Here is a 24,736-nt window from a genome sequence, read left to right as displayed (position 1 = left end):
GCCAGGCTGGCTGGGGTGGGGCAGGAGAGGCAGCCGGCAGCCCGCAGACCCCTGCTCCATCTCAAAGGCGTCTCCCCAGGACACAGCAACCCCCAGCCGCCTGTCAGCCGAGCTAGGCCGGCATGGAAACCAGAGAACCTGGCTGAACCGGGCGGCGCCCAGACAAACCCTGCGGCCATCTTCCAGCCCAGCAAGCCGGCTCTCAGGCACCCGGCAGCGCAGGTCAGAGGCGCCCCAGCCGGCAGGCAGCGGTCAGTCACAGAGCCAGCCGCAGGAACCCTTCCTGAGGACTGTCCACAGCCAGCGTCTCCGGTGCCCGGGAGAGGAGGCGGCTTTCTGCCCCCGCACGGGGATCGGCAGCACTAGCCATGCTGACTCCTAGGGCGTTTCTCTGGCCTCCTCCCCGGCCAGAGGGATTCTCATCTCGATACGGTGCTAAGCGGCCGCAGACACTGAGGAAGCCGCCCCCATGCGAGTCCCTAGCAACGGCGGCCCCTCCGGCCAGACCTCCGGCGCATCCGGCAGGAGATACCCCTGCAAGCCTGCTGCTTGGCACAGCCCAGGGCCAGCGCCACGGGGAGGCAGGAAGCAGAGACTCCAAGCCGCCTGCCAGGAGGTGCCCTGCCTGCTGGAGGTGGCCCTGCCGCCCTTTCCAACCGCCAAGTCACTGCTATTTGTGGCACTCGCCTGTCAACAGCCACAGAGCGTTCAGCCTCCCACGGAGCCGAGTCTGGTCTCTGGACAGCTGCCAAAACGCTCTCCGGAGCTGCCTGTCGTCACAGACAGAGCTCGGCTCAGCCGGTAGCAGGCGTGCAGGGCTACATGCCGATTTGGGGCCGGCACACCAGGCCCAGCCCCACGGCGCGGGACCGCTGCTGTGGGGCCTGCGGCTCCCATGCCAGAGCCGTTTGCAATTCTCCTAGCAGCCAGAGCTCTGCACGATGGCTCTGACTCTCCTGCCCCTGGGCGAGCTGCAAGCCGCCATCGCTGCCAGGGCCTTCCTGGGGAGCTAGAGAGCCACGGGCAGCACCATGGCACAACGCAGCCGCTCCCCCGTGCGGGCAGATTCACCATCCCTGGTTTCCCAAAGCCTGCGGTCAGCTCCTGTCCTCTGCCTGGCAGCCCGTTGGAGCGCTGAAGACAGCCCCAAGGTTTCCTGCCCAGCACCCGAGCCCCACCGCTCCCCCGCTCAGCGGCAGGCCTGCCCCACATGACAGCGGGCCCGGCTTTCTACTCACAGCACCAGGCCTCATGCTCGGGTCCCTGGCTGTCGTATCCTCGCCCTGGCGCGAAGAGGCAGCCGTGGAGAGCCCGCCATGCCCTGCACCTTTGCTGTCCATGGGCCTGCTCTCCGTGAAGGGTTGAAAACGAAAGAATTTTGCTTCCACCCACTTCCTCTGCCAGGGCAGATCAGAGCCACATGTGCCGGGGGGGGGGGGGGGGGGGGGGGGGGGGCGGCTCACTGGCCACCTTGCAAATCCCAGGTAAACAAGTCCTGGGAACGGCAGTCGGCTCCAGAAACCCCCTCCCCGAGCCCCTGGCAGGAGCCAGCCGCCTGCCTCCCGCTCCCCCCCATTCACAAACGAGCGCCCGCCGCCGCTGCCAAAGCGCTGGAGGAGCCGTGCGCTGGTGACACGGCTGGCCCAGGGCAGCCACACAGGCCGACCTGGCGCCTCGGGCGGGGAAGTGTTCAGCCCGGGCCTGGGCTGCTCGGCGGCGCTGGGCGCTTGTTTGTGTGGCAGAGGAAGGAAGGGCACCTGTGGGTTTTGAAACCGTTCAGCTTCCTTCCCCGTTGCAAGAGAAACCGCAGCGCAGCACAGGCGGGTTTAATTACCGCCCCAGCGCTGCTAATTAGCGTTTGGGCACATTCGTAAGCTGCGTGCTGCCACCGCGCATAATAAGCAGCTCGGCGAGCCCCAGCTAATAAGCCAGGCGGCTTTCGGGGACTTCATGTCGCTGTGCACGGGGGCCAGGGAAGCCTTGTTCCTCAGCTGGCAAGGGAGACGGCCAGGCCGGAGGTGGAGCAGCCTTGAACGGAGGAGCAGCAGCAGCCAGGCGCTGGGCAGGTCCCGGGAAGACTCAGACCAGAGCAATCCCAGATTCACCTAACGCCTGGGGCTCCTCTCTCAGCAACACTTCATCCTGCTGCTTTTCTCAGGCCCCACCCAGGGCCAGGGGCTTGGCCTGCCGGCCCCTGCACTGGCCTCAGCAGACAGCCTGCGGCCAGAGGCTGACGTGGGAAAGGAAGGGCCAGGGTCTCAGTCCCGCCACGGGACGGACATCATTACACCGTGCCCTCCTCCTGACAGCCGGGGCACTGGCCATGAATCTCCTCCCAGGCTCACAGCCGCAGCCAGCTGGGGACAGCCCCATGGCGAGCAGCAAGCCACAGGCCATGCAAAGCCGGGCTGAGCACCCCTACCCCCTTCAGCTAGCACCCCTCGCCCCCGGGCCAGCCCGTCAGCCCCAGCCAGCCCAGCCCTAGGCAGGGAGACTCGCAGTGGAAAGCCCCCTAGCTAGCTCTCCCCTGCACGCCTGCCGCAGCAACCGCTGGAAAGCATCCGCCCGGCCTCCCAAGGGGAGATGCAGGCGTGGCGCAGTGGGGGGGCCGTCTGCTCTGTACCCCGGGGCCCCCCTGCGCAGTGAGGTGCGACTCCCACTGACTCACCCACACGTGGCGATGGAGTGTCAGTACCTTGCTGGTTGCGGGGCTGGGGCTGGGGATGACCCCTACTGGCCCTGCCTGTGAGCCCGGCCCAGCAGGGGGGCTGCCTGAGTCAGACACAAAGACCCAACCGGTCAGAGGATTGAGGACAGCGAGGGAACTAGGGAAGTGAGTGTTCGGGGAAGGGGCAGTTGCTGGTTGGGAAACATGAAGGGAACAGCCTGAGCTGGGGGCTGAGGGGCTAGGGGTGATGGACCCCCTACCCCAAGGGGGCTGAGGCATCCTGGCCCTGGCTCCTGTAACCACAGCACGTCTGAGCTGTATCCTAGAGAAGCAATAACCCTCCATTCGACTGGCTGGTGGAGTCTGTTCTTGCTGCAGACGGGGCGCAGGATTTGGGGGAACCCCGACGCGGCGTCACAGCAGGTACCAGACCCCTAAGGCAGGTGAGGCTCCGCGGCACGACTCACATCCGGGTTCCGCTCCTAGCTCAGCCGCGGCCTCCCCGCGTGACCTCAGGTGCACCCGGGAACGCTGCCAGGCGCGGCTCACACCACCTGCCTGCCTGAGGCTGAAGCCGTGGGCGCAGCAACTGCTCTCCGGGGCTGAGGAGCAGGCAGCGCCGGGCGAGAGCTGCGCACACTCGCTGCACTCCTGGTGCGAGGCTGGGCCTGCCCCTTGTGTTCGGGGCACCAGAGCCCTGCCTCTTCCACCGAGCTGCCCCAGAGGAGTCACACACAGCAGCTGGAGGGGAAGCAAGACAGAGAAGGCTGCACCCGCCGCCCCAGGGAGACCTTGGCGCAGGACTGGGGGACAGAGGCAGCAGGCTTAGCTCGGGGCAGACACGCTGCCAGTGCAAACTGGTGCCTTGCTCACCCCATACACCAACCCCTCTGCCGGGGGGCTCCCAGCCTGAAGCGGACACGGCCCGGGCCAGGCACCTCTGCACGTGCACAGCCATCAGCCGCCTGCCATGATGGGGGCAACTCGGCCTTGGCAAGGCGCCTCGAGCAGCCACGCCCCCACGTGGCACCGTCAGGCTAATCCCTGTGCAAGGGCCACCACACCGCCCCGGCCACCCAGCTGCAGTTCGTTAACCCTGAGCCGGCGGAGGGTACAGGAGCCGAACAGGATCGGCACCGAGGCAGGGCGAGGACGCTGGGCCCCAGACAGGAAACCCTGAGCCAGCTGTGGCCCAAGCTGGCTCTAGGAAATGGGGGGCTCAGCGCACCAGCACAGCCGGGGTGAGCACATGAGCAATGAGCGCTGGGAGGAGCAGCACTACACGGCCAAAGCCGGTCGGTAACAGGAGCTGGTGGACGTGGGGGTGCACATCACCAGCTCTCCTCGGGCACAGAAAGCCTCCGGGAATCCGTCAGCTCCACTGAGAGCCAGGTGAGAGGCCACACACCAACCCCCGGCAGGACCGCGAGCACAGATGGGGCCAGAATTGCGGGGGGTCACTTCCCATTCGCGTTCCCAGAGGAGCCAGGCGCCCCACTGCGCCGGGAGCTGTACAAAGACAGCAGGGAGCTTCCAGGCTGACGCAGCAGCAGAGACCACAGCTGAGCAGAGGTAGATGGACCAGGGAGCCCGAGGAAACAGCGAGACGATGATGAAAGGGACCAGACAGACACAGGGCAGGGGAGAGTGGAACACACGGGCACAGGGAGCGCTGGGATGGGGGCAAACGTCACTGCTGTGCCAGTGGGTGTAGGCGGGGAGTGGGGGGGGAGTCCTGAGAAAGGAGGGGCGTGGCAGGTGCCCAGAGCCGCGCAGGCGAAGGGAGGGGGAGCCCTGGGAAAGGAGGGGCGTGGCAGGTGCCCAGAGCCGCGCAGGCGAAGGGAGGGGGAGCCCTGGGAAAGGAGGGGCGTGGCAGGTACCCAGAGCCCTGTAGGCGAAGGGAGGGCGGAGCCCTGGGAAAGGAGGGGCGTGGCAGGTGCCCAGAGCCGCGCAGGCGAAGGGAGGGGGAGCCCTGGGAAAGGAGGGGCGTGGCAGGTACCCAGAGCCCTGTAGGCGAAGGGAGGGCGGAGCCCTGGGAAAGGAGGGGCATGGCAGGTGCCCAGAGCCGCGCAGGTGAAGGGAGGGCGGAGCCCTGGGAAAGGAGGGGCATGGCAGGTGCCCAGAGCCGCGCAGGCGAAGGGAGGGCGGAGCCCTGGGAAAGGAGGGGCATGGCAGGTGCCCAGAGCCGCGCAGGTGAAGGGAGGGCGGAGCCCTGGGAAAGGAGGGGCGTGGCAGGTACCCAGAGCCGCGCAGGTGAAGGGAGGGCGGAGCCCTGGGAAAGGAGGGGCGTGGCAGGTGCCCAGAGCCGCGCAGGTGAAGGGAGGGGGAGCCCTGGGAAAGGAGGGGCGTGGCAGGTGCCCAGAGCCCTGTAGGCGAAGGGAGGGCGGAGCCCTGGGAAAGGAGGGGCATGGCAGGTGCCCAGAGCCGCGCAGGTGAAGGGAGGGCGGAGCCCTGGGAAAGGAGGGGCATGGCAGGTGCCCAGAGTCGCGCAGGTGAAGGGAGGGCGGAGCCCTGGGAAAGGAGGGGCGTGGCAGGTACCCAGGGCCGCGCAGGTGAAGGGAGGGCGGAGCCCTGGGAAAGGAGGGGCGTGGCAGGTACCCAGAGCCGCGCAGGTGAAGGGAGGGCGGAGCCCTGGGAAAGGAGGGGCGTGGCAGGTACCCAGAGCCGCGCAGGTGAAGGGAGGGCGGAGCCCTGGGAAAGGAGGGGCGTGGCAGGTGCCCAGAGCCGCGCAGGCGAAGGGAGGGCGGAGCCCTGGGAAAGGAGGGGCGTGGCAGGTGCCCAGAGCCGCGCAGGCGAAGGGAGGGCGGAGCCCTGGGAAAGGAGGGGCGTGGCAGGTGCCCAGAGCCGCGCAGGTGAAGGGAGGGCGGAGCCCTGGGAAAGGAGGGGCGTGGCAGGTACCCAGAGCCGCGCAGGTGAAGGGAGGGCGGAGCCCTGGGAAAGGAGGGGTGTGGCAGGTGCCCAGAGCCGCGCAGGCGAAGGGAGGAGGAGATTCAGAGCAAGCAGCAGTCGGCAGGGGAACACCGTACAGCTTTGGACAGGCAGCTCAAGGCTCTACTGACACCACCCGGGCTACTGGAGCGTCAGACCCACAAGCACGAAGTGTCAGTAACACACTGCAACCCATGACACACACAAGCTGCAATTCCCAGGGCAGTAAGAGGCTACAGGGGCAGGCTCTCTCCAGCAGGACACGGTTCTGCTGGAATCCCACCCATCACCAGGAGGGGCGGGTGACCCAGCCCTCCAGAGCAGCAATCTGGGGAAATCCACGGTTATGGGCTTTATAGCCATGGGCATCCGCATCAGCAGATATGGGTTAGGGATGTGAAGGGTTAAGCGGTTAGACACCCCCTTCTCCACTGCCCCCACCTTGTTTAATCCATTAACCAGTGTAATGTAACGCTTAGCCGGTTAACTAATTAGATCCCCAGCATGGATGCAGATACCCAGGGATGGTTTTTGCGGATAAGACTACACATTTTGTATCTAAAACCTGCAAGTTTGCAGATATCCACTTTACCCACATGGGCAGGTGTGGAGGAGGATATCTGCAGGTACTACTTTGTATCCGCGCAGGGCTCTCGCACTCTGCAGCCTCAGAGCCCAGAGGACGGGGACGGACAGACACACACATCCCTGAGGTCCCAGCCAGCGTGGTGCACCGCAGAGAACGGTTTGCACAGGCCACATGCCTGAGCAAGGGGACCCTGGTGACTGAACCCCGGCGGGAGCTGTTGCGCCCAGCAGCCCACCCATTCACAATGCGCAGCGGCATGAGCGCCACCCGGTGGAATATTGGGGTTCGCTTTGCCCCGTCCCCAGCAGGCAGCGGTTCCGCTAGATCGGAACTCGGGGGCCTCGGCACACACCTCCCGTCACACTGAACGGTGTCTCAAAGCTCGCCAGACACATGGCAGTTACCGCTGGCTGCTGCTCCACCAAGGCACTCAACAGTGTCCAGCTCCGAGCTCACATGCCACCAGACACGTGGATTCCTCAAACAGCCCCTGATGTCTCCCGCCGTGGGAACGTCAGAGCCCAGAGTGTCCCACGGCGGAGCGACGCCAATCCCTCACGCGCTGCTGCCGTGTGGGAGCCGAGGGCTCTACCCACTGGGGATGGCATCACCCGTGACCTCCAAGGGGAACGGCCTCCTCCACACCTGACCCCCACGCTGCACATCAACACCACGGAGACATGTCCCGTCACCGCCGAGCCACGCTGGTCTGCAGGCCACGCAAGGCTTGGCGCTGGCACTCATTCCACTGCCTACGTGCGCCAGAACACATGCTCGCTCTCAGGCTCCGGCAGGCAGCCCCAGAGCCACCCCGGGGATGGCAGCTGACACGCTGGGGAGGCACATGACAGATCATGCAGAGCAGTATTTAAGAGCCCCCAGGAGAAGAACCTCACCCCACAAGGAGCTGAGCACGAGAGCCATAAATCCTCATTAGTGTTTCCTGGCTACATCTTTCCTGCGGCTGGAACTGCACCAGCTCCTAACAAGAAAGCAGCCAACCAAAGCTTGTCAGCGCCACAGAACGCCAGCGACGTGCAGGGCCTGCTGGGAGCACTCAGGCACACTTTGGTCCTGACTACACAGCCACTGCACAGCCCCCCCCGAGACCCTTACGCCTCCCTGCCTGACCGACAAGCGGCACGTCCCATGTGACCCGGCCGCAGAGTACCATGCTCACTGATGCCAACCCTGGTGCGCAGCCTGGCCCGGCAGGATGCAGTGACCTATGCCACCTGCAGAGCGGCTTAGTGCATCCACAGCACAGCGATACGTAGAGACGAAAGAGCTCGCGCTGTTACCCAGAGGGGGGAAGACTTTCACACGAGCCTGAACTGGGCCCTCTGCACCAGCAGCACAGATCACAAGCCTCGTGAACACAATTCACAGGCCCAAATCGATGCCATCTGCACACACTGAATGCTGGGACTTCAGCCACACACGTTCTATGGGACCCACCAGGGCAGGACAGCCGGCTGGCTGCATGGTGGTGGAGGCAGGCAACAGAAAGCCCCGTTCTCTTGGCATTTCATGCGCTGCTCCTGATGGGTTCCCCTGTGGGTGTGGGGTGGAGAAATTCATTAATGACAGCAACAGAACTATTGCTTTTGATTTACAGCTTCTCTCACTCCCAACTGAAAGATCTTCTTGGTCATTTCCAGCTGAAGTATAAAGCCAGAAACCTAAATACAATGGTCACAACCACAAGAGCTTCACATTTACTTGCTACACGAACGGAGAAGCTGCAGTGCTGTGAGTTTTGTAAATTACTTGTCATCATTTTCTGAGTAACAGAAGCCTAGAGAGGCTGCCCTTCAAGGAGAGACGAAGGAAGGCAGATCTGCTTAGTTCAGAGAGACAGTGAATGAGAGAACACAGGAACTACATTAGATAACGAATGGCACTGAACTGGCAGATCAGGTGTTCTGTGTACCCCTTCACCATACACAAGCGACAGGATACATAATGAAAAGGAGAGGAAGTGCTTTAAAAAAAATCTTCCATACAGAACACACATATTTAACCTGCAGAACTCACTGCCACAAGACAACCATGAGCCTAGAACTTAGCAAGATTCCAAGGAGGATCAGACATTCCTACGGGCCCCCAAGCACGCACCATTATGCCAGGAGGCAGGAGTGTTGAAATGCTCCGAGCATGCCAGGCAAATCCCTACTGGGCTCCATCTGTAACAAGCGATGCCAGAGCTCCAATGAGGTTTTTCAAAATTGGACTGAATAGCAACAGGGCCTGTTCCCAGAGCGTCTGGAACGGCTGCAGAGCTCTCTGCGGCTGCCCCGAAGGAGGATCAGAGTTTCCATAGCACGAAGGCGTAAACACTACAGCGAGGAAGAGTCCGAGGAGAAGCGCAGCTTTTGTGCCAGCCATGCCTCCGCAAGGCCGGCGCTGCTCTCCAGATGAATGCATCAGTGGCAGAAGACAGCATCGGCCCCGCCCTGCTGCATGCGTGCGGGCAGCCGGCACTGCCTAGGACCATGCAGTTGGCCCTTTGGAGCTGGTAGGCAGAGCCCACACCGGCCGGTGCCAGCTCTGAATTCCACCGCGCGGGGCTGGAGAAGCTAAGCTCTCAGATCCAGATGGCTGGGACTAGCGTGGCACCTGGCTGCTTCCTTTCCAAACAGGAGGGGGGGGGGGCGGAGGAAGAGAAAAACCTGGGGGCAGAGCCTTGCTCTGCTCTGCACCGGCTCTCCATGCACAGAGGAAGGCTGCCCAGGGCCTGCTCTCAGCCCAGACCCCTCAGCCTGCCGCCATTCCCAGCATCGCCCATCCACAAGGCCATTCACTCTGCTCTGCAGCTGAGGATGATCAGAGGGCCCTGCCTAAAGAGGCTGCTTGTATTTCCCATCCCCCACAGGGCTGACAACTCACATGCTCTGCCTGGCCCAGAGGGAGGCACCAGGAAAGGGCTTCCCCCTGCTGCCTCCCTATCCCTGCCCCGCTGCGCGCGTCTGTCCCAGGCAGCTATGGGGAGTTCGGGGCCTTGCACGACTGCTCACCAGGAGATCGTCTGAGAGCCCCAACTCACCTGCGGACACCAGCGCTCCAAGTGATCCACTGCAACAGGCACTTACCCGCCCTGGCCCAGCTCTGTCTGGAGCAGGAGGAGAACACGAGAACCATGGGCACGCTTGGGGTTCGTTCCCTGTAAGCTGGGTGCTTGTGTGACCGCTCGGAAAGAGCCAATGCCGCGCAGCTGATTAACAGCGTCCACAACGAGGCTTGTGTTTCTCCGGGTGGTGCACGTGCCTCTGTGCACACAACATTTATTCTGCACATGGATGGAAGAGATGAGAGGGAACCTTGGCCCACACTAAGCAGCGTTTAGGGACAAGTTTGTGTGGACACGGCCTTGTCACTAGACGTCAGCTTGTGTGAATGCTGTTTGTTGGCACTTGCGCAAACAAAAGACTTCCACCCTACAGGAGAGTTCCGCTTGGCCTTGAGTGCTCCTGTGACAAAGCAGCGTTCACACTGTCACTAGCTCGTTCACTGGGGGAAGGGGGACATGAGCACCCTTGAACGATAAACGTTTTGTTGACCCAGTGCAAGTGTCGACATACCCGCAGCTGTCACACAACCCGAGTAAGAGAAAGAGGGTGCAATTAACATGGAACACTCTCATCCTAGGGTCTCAACGGACTCAAGAAAAGGGGGGTGAGTTTATTCCCTTTGTATAGGTGGGAGAACAGACAAAAAAGGAAGCGCTGCAGGCACACAGCAAGTCAGGAATAGAACACAGGGCTCTCTACTCTCAGGCCCCTACTATAACCATTGCACAACACTGCCACCCCCTCTAGAGACAGAGTTCTGGCTGGGTAGCGCATGTCCAGGAGGAGCCAGCTGGCCAAAGCTGCTTCCCACACACAGAAGTCATTCTCAAACACCCATCCTCTTGCTCCTAGGCAGGGGTGGGGAACGGCTTGCCTGGATCTGGCCCCCGAGGCTCTCGGCTCCCCCCGGCATTGGGAAGCCAGGTCTACTGCGGGACTGGAGCAGACAAGATCTACCAGTCTGGATCCCACTCGGTTCTGATGTGCAGGGGGAACATGAGGACTCTCCCTCCCCCTCACAGGGACCGCGGCAGGAAGGACTTGTCTTGTTTTTCATTCTCACTTGTGTGGCCCCCGCCTGATTTTGCTGTGGGTCAGCCAGCCGCTCCTGCCCCAACCAAGGTTCCCCAGCCCCGCTGTAAGAGGAAACAGCTCCACTTTCCCCAGGGAAGCCAGAGACCCTTCACCAACCCAGGACACACTGACACGGACAATCCAAGCCCATCTCTCAGGCTCCACGCCATGGGCAGCGCTACCAACACCAGGGAGACACGGGCTCACAGAAACCAAAACCAGCTCTTCCCCCGCATGGTCAGAAAGGCGCTTCAAGAGGTGGCTGGGATCCGAGCATGGACAAGAGCACCGGGCCTAGCAATGCCACCCAAGCCACCTCCCTCCCGTGCGTGAGCCTCGTGCCGCCCTGGCCAGGGATCACGCCGCCACAGGGCTGGGCTGGTTGCCTGCAACTGGGAACACCACGCTGGTCACAAAGGGACATGTCTGTGAACGACAACCCAGCCACCATTCAGCTGGCGGGGGAGAAATAGAATCATAGAATACTAGGACTGGAAGGGACCTTGAGAGGTCATCGAGTCCAGACCCCTGCTCTCATGGACCCAGTACTGTCTAGACCATCCCTGATGGGCATTTATCTAACCTGCTCTTAAATATCTCCTGAGATGGGGATTCCACAACCTGCCTGGGCAATTTATTCCAGTGTTTGACCATCCTGACAGTTGGGAACTTTTTCCTAATGTCCAACATAAACCTCCCTTGCTGCAGTTTAAGCCCATTGCTGCTTGTTCTGTCCTCCGAGTCCAAGATGAACAAGTTTTCTCCCTCCTCCTTATGACACCCTTTTAGAGACCTGAAAACGGCTATCATGTCCCCCTCAGTCTTCTCTTTTCTAAACTAAAGAAGCCCAATTCCTTCAGCCTTCCCTCATAGGTCATGTTCTCTAGACCTTTAATTATTCTTGTTGCTCTTCTCTGGACCTTCTCCAATTTCTCCACATCCTTCTTGAAATGCGGTGCCCAGAACTGGACACAATACTCCAACTGAGGCCTAATCAGTGCAGAGTAGAGCAGAAGAACGACTTCTCGTGTCTTGCTCACAACACTCTTGTTAATGCAGCCCAGAATCACGTTTGCTTTCTTTGCAACAGCATCACAACTGTTGACTCATATTCAGCTTGTGGTCCACTATGACCCCTAGATCCCTTTCTGCCGTACTCCTTCCCAGACTGTCACTTCCCATTCTGTGTGAGAGAGGATATTGTGGCCTTCCTGTGGACTGAATGGCTGGTGCCAAGGGTCCAATCCTGGAGTCAGTAGAAAGACTGTCTGACTTTCACCGGCACTGGATCAGCCATCAACTGCTTCTTTCCCAGTGGTGGCCAGATCCCGGCTTCAGCTCAGAGTTGGGATGTAAACAGTGATCCGGTTACCTGGTAAGCATGTGCCTTACTGGAGTAACCAGTTCATTGGCGCCCGGAGCAGCCTCTCACCGCAGCGCGCTGCAGGCAGCTCCACCCATGCTGGGCCCACCACGGCACAATGCAACGGGCTGGTGAACCGGAGCTCCCTGAGAGCATGCGGCAGCCTGGCAAGGTGACCCCTGCTGCCCAGCGGGGAAGCTCTGGGCAGGTGCCTCCCAAATGTCACAGCATTTCTCCATCTTGCCAGGCAAGCCTCAGGGGAGCCCTTGCTGCAGCCGGGAGGGGAGCTGCGCCGGCACTGGCCATATGGCCTTGGAACCTCTTCTCCAAGGGCGCGCGCCGGGTTCGAGTTGCGGCGGAGCCTTCCCTGGAGGGGAGGAGCAGCTGCGAACAGACGCAGGGAACAGCAAGCCCTGGCTGAGATCTGACAACTGGCTTTCCCAGAACCAACGCCAGGCGCAACACAGGAAAGGCCTCCTCGTCCTCCAGGCCTCAGCCCCTGCCCAGGAGGGACGAGAACACGCGGGGAACGGCGTGACCGCTGGGAAGCTCTGCAGGCACACGTACCCGCAGCAGCCAGCTGCCCGGAGGCAACACGCGCCGGTGCATCCCGGCTCCCATCCGCCAGCCGGGGTCCCGGGTGACTGCATGTAACCAGGAATGTTAACCAATAAGCCCAGGGTTATGCTCCTAGATCCCTGCTATCCAGGGCTGGACTGTGGCTCTCTCCTGCTCTGGTCCAAGTCTCCCATGGGGAGGGCTCCAGTTCCTTCCATGGGAGACCATCCCCCAGCAAGAACATTTGCCTGATATAGAGTCTACTAAGGGGCTACACCACCGCTTCCTACACTCACCAACCCTCACACTCTAGTGGCCAGGGAGCGTGAGAACTGTGCTTGCCAACCCCCTCCCTCTGGGAGCAGGTGTGTGGCCAGGGGGAGGGTGCAGGGTCTCGGTGGAGAGGGTGTGTGAGGGGACATGGGGTGCAGGGTCTCAGCATTTTGTGTCGATTAGTCGATAGGGCGCCTCCACCTTTGAAGGCAAAGGCACAAGCACCACATGGAGCCCAGTCAGCTGGGGAGTCCCCAGCTGATCCCGAGCTCCCTGTGGCGCTGCCGCTTTGAAATGCCGTGTGCACCCTGGGCACTCCCCAGCTGGCCCTGGGCTGCACGCGGCGGTTCATAGCGGCAGCGCCACGTGTAGCCCGGGGTCTGGCCCCAGCCTTAAAGTGGTGCTGCTACTATGAAGTACCCCCTCTTCCCCTCCCACTCCCCCGGCTGCCTGTCTGATAGAGGCAGCAAATGGGGGAAGCGATTAGTCGACTAGTCCTTCACATCCCTAGTGTAAGGAGACTGGGGGTGCAGGGTCTCGGCAGGGCAGTGAGTGAGCGGGCTGAGGGTGCGGGGTCTCATCTTGGGGGGGGGTGAGCGGGCTGAGGACGTGGGGTCTCAGCTTGGGGGGGTAAGCGGGCTGAGGACGTAGGGTCTCAGCTTGGGGGGGGTGAGCGGGCTGGGGGTGCGGGGTCTCAGCTTGAGGGGTGTGTGTAAGTGGCCTGGGAGTGCGGGGTCTCAGCTTGGGGGGGGGGTGTGAGCGGGCTGGAGGTGCGGGGTCTCAGCTTGAGGGGTGTGTGTGAGCGGGCTGGGGGTGCGGGGTCTTGGCAGGGTGGCGAGTGAGGGCGCTGGGGTGCAGGGTCTTGGCTGCCGGTGGGAACCGTGGCAGGAAGTGGCCAGGCCACAGGAGCCCGAGGCCGGCAGCGGAGCAGGGAGCTGGAGCTGCTTCCCACGGGGGCCCTGGAGCACAGCGAGGAGCCACCACCACCCCCGACCCTTCTAAGCTCTTCATGGCCACTCGTATTCCAGGCCTGAACCGGGCTGGGCACCAGGGAGTGCCAACCCCCAGCAAATGCTCGGACACAAGCGTGAACGATCACCTTGTCACTCAGCTCACTCCAGAGGCAGCAGGCGCTGGGTCCCTCTGACAAGCTGCATTTCCCCAGAGCTCACTGTCCGCTTTAGGCAGATCAGCTGGTCAGCAAGTGAGGAAATGGGGGTAATCCTGAAGCCCCCGGGGGTAGTAATCTCTGGTTTAAGGAGAAGGATAATACGCTGGGATAGAAAGTTCAAGCCAGATCCCCTTCCGCTCTGGGTGCGCTTGCAGGATGACCCGTTAACGAGCTAACGGCAAACACACAGAGCTGCTCTTCCCCCAGAGCGGGCTTCCTGCCACGATTGAAGCATCCTGCGCAAATCCCCTCCTAAGCCCTGCTCGGAAGCACCGCCCCTCCTGCAGATACCTAGCTCTGGGCTGGCTCACCGTCAGGCAGCTTAGCAAGCGCCCTGCTAAGTCCAGGCAGGACTAGAAGAGGCTACGGGGCAGCTCTCTGGAGAGGACGAGTCCCAAACGGAACAGCAAATCTCCCTCAGGGCTAGCAGGGTGTGAAGGACACAGGCCAACACAGACAGCACCCCGGGCAGGGCAGGGCAGGACCTGCTGGAAGCTCTGAGCTCACCCATGGCTCTGAGGTCCAGGAGGATCCTCGCTCCCGGCCTGGATGGGCCTGCCCTTGCACACGGCTGCAGCTGGCTCGTCCTAGCCCTGCCCTGCCGGCCGGGAGGAGGGGGTGTCCATGGGGGCTGCAGCAATCACAGCTGTAAGGAGGCTGGACACTCTGCTCCCTTGGCATCAACCACAACGCGCCGTCTGCACAGCTCTTCCTAGAGCACCGGGCGAGCCCGCTAGCCTGGGTCTATGCACCTGGGAGTCAGCAGAGCTCCTGCCTACCCAGCAGGGCAGCCGGCAAATGCGAATCCAGCCTCAGGTGAGAGGGGCACACAGGAGCTAAGAAACCAGCAGGACACAGAACGCCTGGCATGCACCACAACTGACGGAGGTCTACCCCGTGCGAGTGGGCTGCACAGACAGCCGTGCCCAGCTCAACAAGGAGCATTGCTAATGCACCCTCACCACAGCACCCGCGCCTGGAGGATCAGGCTTGCCGAGCCCCTAACGGCCCCCTAGCAGCCCCTTGCCCACTGTTTCTAAGGAGGGGGGCCGGAGCCAGGGGAGTGTCAGCGGAGCGCCTCGGACGGCATTTCAGAAATGAACGGCCTGTTGGCATGGGCAGCCCTGGAGACGTTAGTTACAGAGCAGAGGGCAGCAGGGGGCCGAGCCAGCCCCGCACCCCTCTGCCGGCCTGAAGTGGGGGGGAGAGGGAGGGTTCTTCTCCACAGCTGGTTTGATCTGTGGCCCCCACCACAAGGGGGGCCATTCGTGCCACAGGGGGCAGCGCAGGGGTCTAGGGGGCGACCGCCAGAGCCAGGAGCAGAGGGCAGCGCGGGGGTCTAGGGGGCGACCGCCAGAGCCAGGGGCAGAGGGCAGCGCGGGGGTCTAGGGGGCGACCGCCAGAGCCAGGGGCAGGGGGCAGCGCGGAGGTCTAGGGGGCGACCGCCAGAGCCGGGGCAGGGGGCAGCGCGGGGGTCTAGAGGGGCGACCGCCAGAGCCAGGGGCAGGGGGCAGCGCGGGGGTCTAGAGGGGCGACCGCCAGAGCCAGGGGCAGGGGGCAGCGCGGGGGTCTAGGGGGCGACCGCCAGAGCCAGGGGCAGGGGGCAGCGCGGGGGTCTAGGGGGCGACCGCCAGAGCCAGGGGCAGGGGGCAGCGCGGGGGTCTAGGGGGCGACCGCCAGAGCCAGGGGCAGGGGGCAGCGTGGGGGTCTAGAGGGGCGACCGCCAGAGCCGCGGCAGAGGGCAGTGCGGGGGTCTAGAGGGGCGACTGCCAGAGCCGCAGTGGGAGACAGGAGCGACGAGGGCGAGTGGGGAGCCTGGGTCCCCCGCTCTGAGGGCCCAGCCTGGCCCTGCCCCTGCGCTGCGGGAGCCGAAGGGCGCCTGATGCGGGAATGGCCGCCCTGGCTCTGAAGGCAGGCGAGGAGCAGCCTTGTCGCTCTGCTGTGAATCCAACTCTGACGCCCAGTGAAAGGGCTGCCACGGGGTGTCCAGAGAGTAAAGGACCCAGGAGTAAAGGATGGAGGGGCCAGACGCTCCATGCCCCACCCCCCGAATCGCCTCTGCAAAGGGGGATGCTCAGCGGGCACAGAGCTGCCGCACAGGCGCCAAGGCAAAGGCCCTGCCTGGCACTGCCCCCTCCCACAGCAAGCCTGTGGCTGCCGGCCGTGGCACTGGGCAGAGCAGTCCGCAGCAGGCACCTGGGCGGGTGCAGAGGCCCCAGGAGCAGGGGCGTGCTTCACCCAGACTCAGTGCTCCTCAGCCACAGCTTGAGCTGCCAACCACGAAAGAGTCTCTAGGGATCAGGGGCTGGAAGCAACAGGATGTTTTATCCAACACCGGGGGGACAGGCGGACGGACGGGAATAACCTAGAAAGCAGTGCCCCGGGCAGACGGGTGGGGGAGCCAATCTGTCTGAGCATCTCTGCACCGGCAAGTCAGCCACCTGGCTCTGGAGGCTTTCCGGAGACGGCCCTGGCATTCAGCTCTGGACCTCCCGTTACCCAACACATGGACGGATTCACAGGCACTCGGAGACAAGGAACAACAATTATGAGGCAGGCGAAGAGAGGGACTCTGAAGCAGAGATTAAAGGCGCCAAATACAGATAATTTGTTAAGCAACAGCTAAGTGGGTATGTGATCCTCATCTATCCCCCAGGAAGGTGTAAACACCAGAGGAGCCTGGGGATTATTCAGGATGAGGGGAAGGGGGCTAAACAGGAGAAATGGGGCAGGATTAAGAAAGGGAGCATTTCAGAAGGAAGAGGCAAAACTTCATGGCTGGGCAGTCTGCTGGGCCAGGAAACAGCCCGTCACCTGATCGTTTGTAGAGTACAATGGACGAATCCTAAAACTTACCAAGGAAATGGTGCTACGTGTGTCGTGGGGCTCCTCTGCCCCTGTGACGGGGTACCGAGACCCCGCACTCCAAACCCAGGAGTCTGCGCCCTCTCAGAGGGGCCGCGGAGCGCGTACCAGCCGTGCGCCGGTTGCTCCCGAACCGTGGCTCAGCTGAGTGGCGCCATGGCTCAGCTGGAGCGAGGCCACGGCACAGCTGAGACTGCCTCAGCCCCGCCGGTGGGACGGGGGCGGGGAGGAGTGTTTAGGGGCACAACCCCGCCAGCTGGACGGAGTGTTTAGGGGCACAACCCCGCCAGCTGGACGGAGTGTTTAGGGGCACAACCCCGCCAGCTGGACGGAGTGTTTAGGGGCACAACCCCGCCAGCTGGACGGAGATTGGAACTTAGTCTCAGTCCTTAGGGCCCTGGGCTGGGGCCCGTGAGTGAGGGCAGGCCCGGGCCCCCCTTCTTTCCCCCATCCGAGGAAAAAGCAAATATTGTAAAGCCCAACGCGAGGAAACTAACCGACGGGCTTGGAGAGACAGCTGACCGGACCCCGTACTAGATCGAAAGGGGGGGGACATGGTCACAGCCCCCCACAGCCACGAAGCATCTCTCAGGCACTAACGGGGACAGACACAAACACGCGTGTGCACACAGACAGACAGACAGACAGACAGAAGGGTCTGCCTGCCATTCGACAGAGAGGCACTGAGCGAATCTGTGATTTATCCCAGCTCACGCACAGGACTCAGAATTGATGCTGGAACCCTGACACTCTGTCCAGCAGTTTTTCTGCACAACCATTCTCTGCTGTAACCCTCAGAGAGTTTCCATGTTATGCTGTAACCGTGATCCAGAAGCACAGTGGTATCACAGAAAAGCAACCTGCCTTTGTGGTTGAACCAGGGGAGCATAAACCCGGAGGAGAGGGAAACAAAAGAAAATCCCCTGCCTGATGTATTATTTTACTTACAAAGGGGTGCTGCTTAGCTGGGGCAGTTTAAACATGGCTTCCCCGCTGACGAGATTTGATAGCCCTTGGCTAAAACAACGTGCTGCATTTAAAGGCTTGTAGACCGGCGGTGCTAGGGCATCAGATGCCAAGTACTGCAATGCCTCTTAGAATGGCTAGAAAAACCTTTCTAAAAGACATTTACAAGACACCCTTGTGAGCAAAACTTGGCAGAGAACCTGTAATACGACAAACACTCGGGGGAAATTGGCTTTAGAGGGCAAGAGGAGATCACCTAATAACCGCATTCAGCCTGACAGCTTAGACAGCAAAGTATCCTCCCCAGAAAGACACGGTGTGTGAACTCCACGCCACAGATCTATAAGCAGATTAGAGAGATTTCCTCTGGGCCCTGTGTTGGAAGCATTCTTAGCCCACTGTGCAAGAGCAGCATGAACCCGCTGAAAGGGATTTGACACACATGATACACACACATGCGGGTAGGAGCGAGGAAATGGATCGTTTCTGAGCTGCAGGGAGACGTGGGTATTTCAGATGTGATAAGTGGTGAAGCCTAGAAGGCGTTTCAGATCTATTTATCCCTCCGGCGAGAGACGACATCTTCCTTCCATCTATTAAATATTAAAGAGCCCAATTTTCGTATGATTTGCACGTCCCCGTCCTTGCAGGCTGCGTGTTTAGGAGGCTGCCCACTCGCTCTCTTATCTCTTCCTCTCGGTAGGCTCTGCTCAAGTTGCCAAGAGAGATTCGATTGGTTTTCAGTCACAAAGCCAGCTCCGGCTGATTGACTGGGAGATTAGGGAAGGAGGGTGAGCAAGGAGTAAGTGGAATCACATGATGTCCTGGGCAGGCCTGCGCACAGCCCACACAAAGCGTGTCTGTGTTCTGAGAGAGCAGAGGCTGGGATTCCTGAGAGCCGGGCTCTTCCCCAACTGCCCATGTGGCTTCTGACAAGTCACGTCTCTACCTCAGTTTCCCCACCAGCAAAATGAAGATAGGTTTGCACGGAGAGCAGCAGCCTTCTCTCCTGCGCTGGGCTGTGCCTGGAACGCCCTTCCTGACACTTGGCACATTCCACCTTCAAGAGATGCATCCCAGCCAGTACTGCTGCAGCCCTATCCCTTGCCCAGACTTGGCTCAGGGACATGATTTATACAAGCCAACAAGGACCCCCCCAGGATCACAATTACGCCCTTCTGTTCACCAGGGCCTGAGCGAATACACTAAGCACCTCAGGTGGGGGCGGGAGGTGCCTCCAGGCATCTGGAGGAGGAAGGTGCACACCTCTGCCGAGCGCCGGAGACAAAGGGAGAAGGGGAGCGTACAGCTGGCGATTGCGGCGCTCACAGCTGGCGTGGCACTCTGCTTCGGCTGCTGCCTGCCCGCAGAGATGGCGCGCTTTGGGCGGGACGTTCTCGTTTACTTGATGCTGAGCAATGTGCCCCCGTCCCCAAGCTCCTGCCACAGACACATGCTCACATGCGGCACAAGCTCCCGGCCTGCCCCTTCAGTGTTTTCATTCCCGTGTCCACGAAGCGGGAGGCTCTTCCCCCACAGGAGCGGTTCCCACGGAACGTCGGCTTGCGCGAGCTGGTGCCCTCTTCGCCTTGCACTCTAGCCCGGGTGCTCGGGGCGAACTGAGGGCTGCATCCTGCAGGCGCTGCCCCCCTCTGGCCCCAGCACCCTTTAAATCAGCAGACAGGAGCAGCAAGAGGCTTGCCCACCTGAGCCTAAGCTGAAACCAGCAGACTCGTGTCCCGGAACACCAGTCTGGCTTTCCATCCTGGCCTTGGGACGCAGAAGCCGAGCGCCTGGCCCAGGCTCCCCATTTCCCCCTTCAGATCAGGTGCCTCCGGAGCCTCGTGCCGCTGGCCTGGCTGGAGAGCTCGGCAGGCTTTGCCAGGCCCCGGCACCAGGGGAGCTGGGTTTGACGCTCTGCTTTGCGCCGAACGCTCCCAGGGTAGCGGTCTGTTCGGCGAGCCCCAGCCGAGGATTACAGCTTTGCCAGGAGCCGAGCCATTAAACCCAGCCAATCTGTAGCTCCCCACGCAGCTCGTACAGCAGGGCGAGATATCGTCCCTGGCACCTGCACTTCTGCAGATGGCGAGTCAGACCCCCGGCGGCTCTCCTGTCAGGGGGCTCTCCTCCACTTGCCCTGCCAGGAACACGGGGCCCAGAACCGAACAGATCGCCAAGGGCAGTGCACAGCGATCCCGGGGGCAGGGCCCTGAGCACAGCTCAGCGCTCAAGGGGGGTCTCACTAGTCCAGGCAACGCAGCGGCTTACGCTGACAGCTGACAGCCACCGTCCAACTAGCCCAGCTGTGCAGAATCGATTGCTAACAGGGAAGCTGAGTGTCAGCGGGGAAATAAATTAGCTGGAGCAGAGACAGGCGGTAGCTCACCCTATCAAGGGCCTGTTATCTGAAGGCTGCCTACTCAACCAGACTGCAGGGCAGAGCGGAGATCAGGGGAATGTTTCCAGCGGCTCTAAAGGGGAGAGACCAGACTGGAGATGAAAAGCACAAGCCTATTAAACCGGCACAGCCCTTGCTGCCTGCGTGCTGTATGTCAATGGATTAAGTGTCTGCTTTGCAAAATTCTCCAGGCCCTCAGTTCAAGGACCCCAGTTTAAGTCGCTCTCCACAAGCAAATGTGGGCAATTAAACAGCTGCTATTAATACCAATGTGACTAGGGGTCTGAGATTGGTTCCAGCCAAATCTAGGGGGAGAAAAGCTGTAAGAAACCTTGCCCAGGGTTTCTTCGCTTGTGTCTTGGGACAGCCAAAGGGCAGGCATGGGTCACAGCATGTCAACGAACAGCTCAAAATGAGAGCTCTTCCGCTGTTACCCTGACCCCAAGCCCAGCCCTTAACACCCCATTTCAAAAGGAAGTCGTCATCAAAGAATCAGTGTTTCCCCATCACTACATAGATCTGACACACTGCACTACTTCCTTATATGCTGAACAGAAAATACCACACAACGGTACCCACAATCGCACAGCTATTTCCTATGCAAACTAGAGGGGAAACAGTATGTCAGATACCCCCAGATAAGAACAGTGGGTAAAGGCTGTTCTGGACTGTACCATGGAAGACAAGCACACAGGCTAGACATCTGCATTCAGGCAGCACGTACAACAGATGTGGAAGAGAACGCAGGAACAGTCATGCTACTGACAGTCAAACCAAAAAGAGGGTATGGCTGTGTTCTAGGGAACCCCAGAGCTGGGCTTCTAACCAGCACCCCTAAAAAAGACATGGACTCGGCTACAGTCGTAACCCATAACCCTGGTGCTTTCCCCACCACCCCACTGAGCTGTTTTTCAGTGTTCAGTTTCCTCAGCTGCACCCTGAATTTTCATTTCAGGTGTAACTGAGCATCTTGACGCCCACAAGACCACCACTGCGCCCATGGGGCAGGAGCAGCAGTCCCCCAAGATGGCCAGACCACAATGCAAAGCAGCTGTCTGAACGCATGCGGACAGCCCCACCGGGGGACGAGCGCAAGGGGGACAGCCCCGCCGGGGGATGAGCGCAAGGGAGACAGCCCCACCGGGGGACGAGCACAAGGGGGACAGCCCCACAGTCCCGCCAGGGGACGAGCCCAAGGGGTTTCGCTGGCTGAGCTGACTTGAAAGCACGTGGCCCGAGAAGGAAAATGTCCGAGACCCCTCCCTCCAAACCACTGCTCTGCCCTCCAAACCACCCCCTCCCTCCAAACCAGCTGCAGTCCATCTCTCCCAGGCCAGTCACAGACCCAGCGCCAGGCACCCAACAGAGGCCTGACAGCGCCTCCCACTGCTGTATAAAACCGCCCCTGCTGCGCGCACTGATCTACCAGCGCTCCCCTGCATCCGGCGCACGCTGCTACATTCGGGGCAAGCCCCAAAGTACACATGGATGCCAGGAGGCTGCACCGCGGCGCACGTCCGCCTAGCCCATCTGGCAGCGCCCAGCCCCGCATCCGGGCACATCTGCTCTTGGAGCGCACTGCTCCTGCTCCAATTCAGTGGGGTAAACAAGGTGAGGGAGTCCCCGGATGCTGCCAGCTAGCAGCTCACCCAGGCTGGCAGAACAACATGCCAAACAGCTCCAGTGCCAGAGGTGAGAGCAACCGGCTGGATTGCTGCAGCCCCCCACAGCAGACAGCCGCCCCCTGCAGAGCCTGCCAGCCCTGCACGCAGCCCTCGCTGCTAATGCAAAGACCTTTACCGAGAGGGAAAGTCAACAAGGAGCAAACGCTTGGTTTAATCACCTGCTGGCTGTGGCTCTTCTCCTGCAGCAGCCTCCTGCACGATGCAGATCCCTGGGCTCAGCTCCACTTTCCCCCTTAATGAGAGGTGTGGAGGGAAGGGTAGGGGAGACCGTGGCTCCCAAGCTAATTGTCCCTCCACGGATAATTGAGCCAGCCGACGCGGAGGGCTCAGAGCTAGCGACAGAGGTGCAGGGAGGGATCCAGGCCCGCGTGAATGATGGAGACGCTCTTACAACTCGGGCAACGCCCAAGTGCCTGGCACCTGCCTGTGCTCTGGAGGGGAGTAAGCGATGCCCATGCTCCGGCCTAGCGCCTGCCGTCCCAACGGGAGCTGCAGCGTTCCCTGAGAGCTCGGCTTGTCCTGTTCCAGACTGGCACTGGGGTTCAGAGCCGTCCTTCCTCGGCAAGGAGAGACACTCCCTGCTCGCTCCACACCCTTCGCACGCCACGCCCTGGCCCCGCAAGGGCACCACCAGCCAGCGCTTTGCACTGAAACCTCCGAGCAAGGGCAGGGGACTTCTGCCCAACAGCAGCCCTTGTACGGAACGTGTCCAGTAGGTTACGCGAAGGGTCCGGCCGTGTCCGCACAGCAGAGTGCCCCTGTGCCTCAGTACGCCCGACGCCTGGGCCGAGTCACTGCCTCCAGCACCATGTTCACACCGCGGTGCTCTCCAGAAACGTCCTACACCAGCAGCACCCAGGCCTCGGAGCACAGTCTGGGCCAACTCTCCGGCCTGCCCTTGTGCCAAGGGCTACACCCTGGCTGGCCCGTCTGTAAGTGTCACGGGGCACTGCAGACTGCTGACCAGAGCATGCAGAGGAGCCAATCAAGTGGTTTGGCTGCAGAAGCATAATGCCCGTGCCCTACTCGCGCCTGCAAGCCTCTGGGGTAATAACTTGGGACTCCGCCCGTAGATAAACCCACTGCCCTCACTCAACAGGCAGCCACCTGACCGGGCTTCCTGGCAGAACAGGGTCCCACAGGCACATTTATTGCCCTGGCTTGGTCCGTTTCTGTGACTGGTCTCGTGCGTTTGACCAGCTCTGGGATAACTCCTCTGTGAGCGTCCCCCAAACCATGGCACCTACCCAACCTGGCCAGCTCCCAGAGCGCTCCGAATACCCGACTACCGGGACAGGGCAGCGGCAGCCGAGTCCTACCAGCCACCCCGGGCTCAGAGCCAGGGCTCCTGTGCTAGTGGCCCTCCCCAGGCAGGATCACGCAACGAAGGCACCCCTGGGTCCCCAGCCAATGCCCCGACGGAGCACTCCCAGCTCCCGGGCACTAAGGCCAAATCCAGCTCTGCAGTGACATCGCCGACCGCTCCACCAGCCTGGAAGCCTGCTGGCTGACGGGGCTGCTCTCCCTGGCGCGCGCACAGCACTGCGCAGCCCCCAGGGCAGCAGGCGTTGGGCTGACGCCCCTGGGCCCTGTGGAAGCTGTAGCAGGAGGAGGATCGACGCCGCTCACTGCTCTGTGACACTGGAACGAAGCCGGATGCTATGAAGCCAATGCCGCCGCCACCACAGGTCCCCCTGCCTCGGCTTGTCGGAGGCACCACGATGGACTCCCCCACCCAACTCTCTGGGCAGGGCCCTTTGCACCCACCTCACACACCAAGAGACATTGTGGCCTCTGGCCCAGGTGCAAACAGGCTGCCCCCCTCCACCAGCCCAATCAGCTGGCGTTTCTCTCGCCCCTTCAGGGGCTCTCCTGGTAGCAGGATAACAAAGTCAGCACACCCCACCTCAGAGCACCCATCCTCCAGAAGAGCCCTGGGACCTTCAATGCCCCTCCCAATCAGACAGGACTTTCATTACCAAAGTCTCCCTGCCAGGCCCTCTGCCCGCTGTCCCGACGGAGGTTTCTCTCCCTGACGGCTGAAGGGCGAAGACCCCGTCAGGACTTGCAGAACTTTAACTGCCTCTTGGCCCTTTGGCTGCACATCACCAGGGCCAGCAGCACTGCCGGCTCCACAGGAGACAGCGGCTGGCCCGAGCCCTGCCCTAGGCGCTCAGAACTGAAAGGCACCGGTGCCCCGAGACACAGACCCAGAACACAAGAGTCTGATGCCCACAAGTGCGCTCGGGGCATTCATCCCAGGGGGATGTGCAGAGACACGGGGCTGCTCCTGTGGGCTCACACTGCGCGGGGGCCCAGGGGGATGCTCCAAGCTGAAACCCTGCTCCCCACAGCTTCCAAGGGCCTTCCCTCGTGGTGTGGGGAAGCGGCACAGGGCGGTCTGGAGCAGGCAGAGCAATAGCCAAAGCTGGCCAGGGAAGAGGCAGCGGGTTTGTGTGTCAGAGCCACAGGAAGCACGCAGCCCGGAGCAGGGGTGAGCAATCGTTTTGTACTGGGGGGGAGACCCCCGAAACGTTTGAATGGAAAACACACTCTAAGCGCCGGTCCGCGCTAGAAAACTGGGTTGGTTTAGCAACGCCAATGGGGGGTGAAAACCCTCTGCACTGGAATGGCGCCGTCAAAGCAGCCTCAGACCCCCGGCTAAGCCCACACTGCCAGCGACCAGACAGGGAGAGCGTTACAAAGCGCCGTGTGCCCGGCTCCCCGCGCGTCGGGCTCCCCTTGTGGGGGGCGCTTACCCCGGGCCTGTCAGCATAGAAGTGTCACAGAATTCTTCCGTCAGCCCGGCTATTGCCTCCGCTCGCCGACAGGAGAGCCCCTCCCCTCGCTGCCGTGTTTTCAGTGTAGACGTGCCTAGGACAGAGACCCCCCCCCAACCTCAGGTGCACCCGCCGTGAGGGCATGGAGGGACATTCAAGGGGGGGGCACAGCAGGGCCTGGGCCAATGCCCACAGGGGCTGAGAGGGAGCACCACCCAGCCCCGGTCCGTCACCAGTTCTGCTCCGGCCCTAACCCCAGCTTCAGTTCCCAGCTCTGGCCACATGACCCCATCCACACACACCCCCCCGCCCCCACCAGGGCACCACAACCCTGGGATGGGGGCAGA

At 61.6% G+C, this 24,736-nt stretch overlaps 1 protein-coding gene across 3 annotated transcripts in view; it reads right to left on the bottom strand.

Annotated features, from left to right (window-relative positions):
* Window positions 1-24,736, bottom strand: part of ZNF609 (zinc finger protein 609) — a 111,506-nt gene that overhangs the window by 33,902 nt on the left and 52,868 nt on the right. The window contains exon 1 of one of the 3 annotated variants that reach the window (XM_075897476.2): window positions 1,239-1,383. The exons of the other annotated variants lie outside the window; for them this stretch is intronic. Coding sequence (XP_075753591.2) covers window positions 1,239-1,340 — 102 coding nt within the window. The 5' untranslated portion in view covers window positions 1,341-1,383. Of the gene's footprint in view, window positions 1-1,238; window positions 1,384-24,736 lie in introns of those variants that run through there. 3 annotated transcript variants of the gene reach the window in all.

Source organism: Pelodiscus sinensis, chromosome 14, assembly GCF_052426305.1.
Source record: "Pelodiscus sinensis isolate ZL-2025 chromosome 14, ASM5242630v1, whole genome shotgun sequence".
NCBI lineage: Eukaryota > Metazoa > Chordata > Testudines > Trionychidae > Pelodiscus > Pelodiscus sinensis.
The sequence above is the reverse complement of the archived record's forward strand: the minus strand, read 5'-3'. Positions and strand labels throughout refer to the sequence as shown.